The sequence below is a fragment of the Pelmatolapia mariae genome, linkage group LG18 (assembly GCF_036321145.2).
Source record: "Pelmatolapia mariae isolate MD_Pm_ZW linkage group LG18, Pm_UMD_F_2, whole genome shotgun sequence".
In the NCBI taxonomy this organism is placed as follows: Eukaryota; Metazoa; Chordata; class Actinopteri; order Cichliformes; family Cichlidae; genus Pelmatolapia; species Pelmatolapia mariae.
The window spans coordinates 11,736,503-11,743,745 of record NC_086243.1 but is presented as its reverse complement, the minus strand read 5'-3'; the positions used below and the strand labels follow the sequence as shown (position 1 = coordinate 11,743,745).

General features: G+C 41.9%; 1 protein-coding gene across 1 annotated transcript; it reads left to right on the top strand.

Annotated features, from left to right (window-relative positions):
* The first annotated feature begins 388 nt into the window (after window positions 1-388).
* abhd8a (abhydrolase domain containing 8a) lies at window positions 389-6,790 on the top strand. The gene is made up of 5 exons (XM_063462681.1): window positions 389-729; window positions 2,981-3,810; window positions 3,910-4,080; window positions 4,233-4,449; window positions 4,564-6,790. Exons 2-5 carry the CDS (start codon window positions 2,990-2,992, stop codon window positions 4,774-4,776), a joined length of 1,422 nt encoding a protein of 473 aa, XP_063318751.1. The 5' UTR covers window positions 389-729; window positions 2,981-2,989; the 3' UTR covers window positions 4,777-6,790.
* Window positions 6,791-7,243: the final 453 nt, after the last annotated feature.

The following is a 7,243-nucleotide window of genomic DNA, read 5'->3' as shown; positions in this document are numbered from 1 at the left end:
TTAAAACTGAAAGGTCATGTCTGTCCTTGGTGGTGAGGCAACAATAACTCGTTCTCAGGTGACACTTTATGATCATAGTCCGCAATCAGATGTGGGATTTGAAATAAGACCCCACGCAGAGCCCCGACTGTGGTCACGTGCCAGCCCGATTTATTTAGATAAATTAGCCGGACAGTCATTTTATCATTTGTCTCATTTTCAGCGCCCAGACAGGACCACACAGTCTTTTCCCCCCTTTTCTTTCTTTTTTTTTTTGCTGGCCTGTCAGCCCTAGCAACAAGCAAACAGGCGCCTCTCATTGGCCTCCTCAATATACAGCTGCTTTCTATTCGCCCTCCCCACCGCCACTCAGCAGCGAAAATACCCGAAGATTGCTGCTGGTGCTGCGGATTCAAGGGCAGCAGGGCTGGGTAGGGTCTGGCCCGAGTGCGCAGTGGATGCAGAGGAAGCGAGAAAAACACAGGCGTCTGTTTTCGTAATGGGTATATCATTAAACTACCAGTGGCACTCTTTTATGGATGCATGCTTTATCTTCACTCCATGCCCCCCTGCGGTCTGTAATGACGGTCTAATTGGGCCAATAAGGAGCTTTTACTGTTTTGCAGCATCTCTAGCGTAGACAAATTGTTGCGCCAGATGCAACGCCGTTCTCGGTACTGTGTGGTCGGCCCTTGACTGTCATCTTTGGGTGCAGGTTTCTCATCACCTTAATCATCAGTACTTCTGCAGGTAATGCAAATCTTTTGGTTTTGGTTTAGCTTTTTTTTGTATTGCTCTGTGACATCTGAATATCTGATGTTTACTGTGCAGCATATCACCGCCAATAAACGGCTGCACGCATGATGCGTGCATGCATTTCGCCTGAGACAGGATTAAAATAATAACAGATTATGAATAATATAAGCAGTATCATTCAAAGCGCACTATTTGTGAAGCCTAAAGCTGTTATATACATTTATATAAACATTTTTGGTGCGTATATTTGTGAGTATTTGAATCTTCTTCTTATTGCGATGTATGACTTGTTTAAAAAAACAATAATCATGTGTTGTTGTAGGAGCCAAGCCGCTAAATGTTTGTGAATCAGGCGTTTTTAACATAACGGTCTCGTGTTGAAAATATAGGCCACTCACTTCACGTGCATCTTGACAGACTGCGCCTCACTCTGCTAGACTCTTGTTATGGAAATGCAGCAGCACACAGTGTACCGAATGTGTGTTACTGTAAGAGTTGGCAGGCCTGTCAACCTAAATATTCTGCAATGCAGACACACAAAACAAACAACTTCAACATGGCTGAGTAACCTTCAGCCCTGACTTTGGTCGAGGTTATGGATGTCGCGGAAACCATTACACTTGCTCCCCACAGCCATGTTCCAGACCTGCTGGCAGGATTGGAGAATTGTAGGTCAGGAAGAGAAGCCCAGATTTAAGTGGGAGGACTGTTGGATTTGTGCTGCTGTAGTTTGTTTTGTGCCGATCTGTTGATTGTTGGTGGCCATGTAGAATATTTTTTATCTATGTGTTTTTGTTTTGTTTTTTTTGGCAGACTAGCATGGTAATAACTGTGCTCTTTGGGGAGGATTTTGCTTCTTGTGTTGATGTTCTGTTTTAATGTAAGGTGTACGGTGCTTGAAAAACTGGCACGTGCACAATATACAAAAATATACCTAAAGGATTTGTTTTTGTCAGGTTTCCACAGACATCCACCAACAAATAATCATTCCCACTATTTACATTTTGTTTTTATATTTCTTTAAATCTATCAAGGTACCAATCATTAAATATACTAAGTACCCAGCATGATTGGAAGACAATAAAGATGTAAACAACATGTTTACATCCTTGTACTATTTTGTACTATTTTGTACTTCTTAGTATACTTTGCCAAAACACGCATTAATATAGGGGAATGCACAAATATCCTACAATAATGCACATAATGCTCAATGGTAATGAGTTGCAAATGCAGCTCGACTCAAATGTTAAAAGGGTTTTCAATTTGTGTGTAAAAATAAAGGTTCATTTTGCATCCAGTGAGATGTATATCACTTTGCATTCACACAAAAATGTGCTGAATGATAGTGTGGATAATGCATATATAGTGCATAGACACAACAGCAGTTCCTTAAACAAGGAAACAAACAAGGAAACGATAAAGTCTCACCAGCTACTGAAGATGTGACTCAGCCTTGTGTGTTTCCTAGAGATAACCGTGTTTTGTATCAAAAGTGGCGACACTAACGTGTGTGTTTGTGCAGCTGACAGCAGACTGTCAAGCAGTGGCTGGACCTGAACGGAAACATAGAAACCAGCTTTCATCTCCCGCTGGAAAGAACGCAGTTTGGAAAACTGCTATCACGTTGTCGTGAGACACACAGTCCGCAGACATGTGTACAGTCATGCCCTCTGACTGGAGTTCTCTATTTATATATATCCTGATTCTGACCATGTGAAATGGAGGGGTTATTAATAGCAGACATCTAGCTCGGCCTAGGTTTTTTACATTGTGTGGTGCAAATATTGCTTTGCAGTTGTTTGTTGAATGCATCAGAATGTCAAGCCAGGTGAGTCACTGAGGTGAGTGTGTTAGTAGAGACTTAAACAGCTCTGTTGGATATGATATGGATATTGATTTTGAAATGTGTTAAAGTACCCTTTATTTTGGCGTACTTTGTTTCTGGCTCTGGACTGATGAAGGATAAAGAAACCCTTTTCCTTGTGTCTCTGTTGCTAGGAAACAGCTTGGGTTCAGTTTTGTAGGAATCAAGCTGGGTCCAATTTCTTGCAGTGCAGCCAATGCCATTGGCAAAGCACTGCAAATGGAACAAGTTAGAATGCTTGAATGTTTGAAACTGTGAGACTAAATGAGCTGTGAAAAGTAGGGCAAGACATTAAAAAGATTTTTTTTCCCACATTTCAAAGGAAGCATCAGAGTACTGATATGTTTTATTTGTGTCTGTGTGATGTTGTTCCTGCAGGGAAACACCATGCTGACTAGCATCACTGAAGGGATACTGTGCTGCCTGACTGGGAAGACTGCCAATCTAGTCTTGCCCCTGGAGTCATCAGAACCCTCTGATGGTTTTGAGTATGTGGAGGTGAAACCTGGGAGAGTCCTGAGAGTGCGGCATATCGTCCCCGAGCGCCAACCCATAGAAACAGAAAAACAAGTTGCTGAAAAGGACAATGCAGATGTTGACTGTTATGATAAAGATTCTCCCATATCTAATAATGACGGCGATAGTGGCAGCATTGTCCACTGCAAGAGGAAGATCACAGTCTACCGAAATGGCCAGCTGGTGATCGAAAATCTCGGGGATGTTTTGCACTCTGAGATTCTGCAGTGTCAGGATGGGGATTTAGAGCCCTGCAGCACTGTAGAGGTGGAGCTTGCTGACTACAAAGAAATAGCCTCTTCTCCAGACCCCAACCCTGTTCCTCCTCCAGTTCCTCCACCACCTGGGGAACATAAACCTGCTCCGCCTCCGCGGCGCCGCCGTCGCAAACCCAAGCGCACAGTTTTAATAGACTCCAAGAGGATGATCTCGAGCTGCAAAGGAACGCACTCGGATGTAGCACTGTTCTTCGTGCATGGCGTCGGAGGATCTCTTGACATCTGGAGCAGCCAGCTGGACTTCTTCTCCCGCCTGGGCTACGAGGTCATTGCGCCGGATTTGGCAGGTCACGGAGCAAGCACAGCGCCACAGATTGCAGCAGCTTATACCTTTTATGCCCTCGCGGAGGACCTGCGAGCCATCTTCAAGAGATATGCTCGTAAACGCAACATTCTTATTGGCCACTCATATGGGTGAGGATTTGTGAGATGCTTGTGTTACGGGTCAGCTTAGAAAAGTCAGTGGCATACAGTGATTAACATGCTGTACCTACCCCATTATATCTCTTCCAGAGTGTCATTTTGTACCTTCCTGGCCCACGAATATCCCGATCTGGTCCATAAGGTAGTAATGATCAACGGAGGGGGTCCCACAGCCCTGGAGCCCAGCCTCTGCTCCATCTTCCAACTGCCATCTTGTGTCCTTCACTGTCTGTCACCTTGTCTGGCCTGGAGCTTCCTCAAGTAAGACGCTGTGATGCTGCAAACAGTAGTGACACACTGTGACAGACAGATGTAATAGATAAATAATAGCTTGCTTAAAATGTTCACTATCTTTAAAATGTACAGGAAAGAGATTTTGGTAAAGTTTTTTTCTTTCTTTTTCTAATCTTCAGAGCTGGATTTGCCCGTCAGGGTGCCAAAGAAAAGCAGCTTTTGAAGCAGGGCAATGCCTTCAATGTGTCTCCATTCGTTTTGCGAGCCATGATGAGCGGTCAGTACTGGCCTGAGGGGGACGAGGTATACCATGCCGAGCTCACTGTGCCCATTCTTCTGGTTCATGGCATGTGTGACAAGTTTGTGCCCATGGATGAGGACCAGCGGATGGCAGAGGTATATCACACCTTTATCCAAACAAGAGCTATTTTGTTTCATTTATTATTTATTGTCTCATAGCTTTGGATTTGGATCTGTTGTAAGATTATCCATTTTGGCTCTCGTTTTTAGATCCTCCTGTTCGCTTTCTTAAAAGTAATCGAAGAGGGAAGTCACATGGTCATGATGGAGTGTCCTGAAACTGTCAACACCCTCCTGCATGAGTTCTTTCTATGGGAGCCTGACATGTCAAGAAAAGGCAGCAGCAAGACAGACACAGAGAAGGCGATCGCTGCCAGTGACACTCTTCACACGCTGAAAAACAGTAAACCTGTGAACAAATAACCATCAAGGCATTAAGTTTTATTAAAGAGCAAAGAAGAAGGCCTATTTTTCGGCAGTTGGCATGTACTCCTAAGGCTCCCAGGCTGAGAGCTGTTTAAAACAGGGTCACATCTTATGGATGTAGATGACCACTGGTGCTCCGAGATGAAGCGGGAAAGGACGTATGATGAGAGGGGCGGACGCCGATACACAGTCAGTTTCTGCTACGCTTTTTGATACCAGTTTGTCCTCCATCTCACCATGTTTGCAAACCAACACAAAGTCTGGAGGTAAAAGGCACCATCCGACTATGATTTGTGTATGAAATGTTTGTGGTGAAGAACTGACCGACGAGGCATAAAAGGCGTGAAACGCTGTTGGAATCGTCTCGCCTCCATCATATATATTCTGTAAAGTACTGCAGAAAAGAGCTCCTGTTCTACCTTAACAAAATGGCTAATTTATCCATTTTAACTCTGCTTTCAGTGGAAGAGAAGAAAAAAAAAACATCAAACATAGTAAACCGAGGAATCAGGGAGGGTGAAGAGCAATTTATAACAGAATAATTGTGTTTGATTAAATGCAGACAGTGGGGAAATAGATTAAATGCATTAAATATACTACACTGTCCATGTAAAATGTGGATAATAACTGTGTCACATGCTTACATAAATGACAATATGATTGAAGGAGAAACACACACATACAAAAAAAATTTGTACCATATTGTTTTGGAACCACATTCACACAATATGCAGTGTACAGCATCTCAGACACACACAATCTGACTGATTAACAAATGACAGAAGCAAGTTACTTTCCTTGCACTAAACTCAAAATCAAAAATGCTATGCGTCAGTATTAAAGTGTAACGATTTCATAGTTAATATTAAAACATAAATCAAACATCAAAGCCAAGAGATTCTCTTCCAGATTAACAGCCATTGCCTCGATACCATACATATATACATATATATATATATATTATCCTAAGGATAAAAAGTACTGAGAGCCTGCATGAGTTCAGAGTATGGAAAGATATATACACAAGGGTTGTTTCAGACAGTTGCAATATATTGCCATAAATTCCCAGCACAATTGTCTTTAATGAAATGGTTCCTCTCAGTGTGTAAGTATTATTATTGTTTATTTATTTCTGTTTTTATCCTGGCGTAACAGCAACAAACTGAAAAATGTTGTCTTAAACTGATAACTGATCGCAAAACACGTGTGCGTTACCTAACCCTGCTGCTCCCCGTCCACCCTATACCGTATATCTACTCATGTCGGACTGAAGGAATGAGCAGGACATGCTGCTCGCTGTTAGACATTCATTCGTGAATGTTGCTATGTCTCATAGTGGGACAGTAAAGTGTGAATAAAAGCACAGTCTGATTCTCCTTGACAGTGCTTATCTGTTGACTGGATAGATTACTGTTATGTGTAACAGAGGATGTAAGTCAGAGGAAGCCCAAATATGAATCTGCCAAAGGTGAAAAATCCCCCTTAAGAAAAAAAAACAACAAAAAAAGAGGGACTTTTGTGCTCTTCATGCTGGTCTGTTATATATGCATTTTAAGAGAGAGTGCAGATGCGAGATGACTGGATTTATGCAACAGGAACAAATGAACAGAAATAGTTTGGGAATAAATGGACCCGGCTCTAAAACATTATATATTCTCTATGGACTTTATAAAAACCAACAAGTGCTGCTGATGCAAAGTACTGTATGTCTCTTTTGGTGTAAAAGGTCAGTAAAACTGTATGGACTACAGGGTGCACATGTACTTCTCCTTATGCTAAAAGTGTGCATATATAAATTGTCAGTGCCCATATGTGCTATATCTTTTTGTGGTTAACAAAATATGTTAATGTTATTGTGGCATTTATTCAAGGGAATCATATTATATGCACTGCCTGAATGTAGATGCATATAACATTATATAGCCTATTAAAACAGTCGAATTCAGTGTATGAATGTGCCTTTCCTGGCATGAAATAAATCAGATGTTCCCAGTTAAAAGGTGTTTGTTTTCTCTGTTAAGTGCTGGATATGATTCTTCCTTCTCATCTTCTTCTTCTTCTTTTTCCAGTGGCGCCCTTTAGGGGTCGCTGAACATCTGACTACATCTCACCCTCTGCTTAGTATCCTCCTCTGTCACACCAAACCCTCTGCATTTCCTCCACACGACCTTGTAAACCTCTTTAGCTCTTGCTGTTATCCTTTTGTCTCAAATGACTCCTAAACTCGTCTCCGCCCTGCCTGCACCCTCTTCTTCATTTCTCTTTGACACCGTCCATCACTTTGAATGGTTGACGGCAGGAATTTAAACTCATCCACCTCTACTGTACTTTTTTAATCTTTTCAACCTTTCTACTTGCATCCTTGTCCTATAAGGATTCATTACAAATTCGAAAACTGAAGTGGGCAATTTGCATTTTACTGAGAAAAAAATCATGTTTTGGGGAAAAAAAATTAAAATTCTAA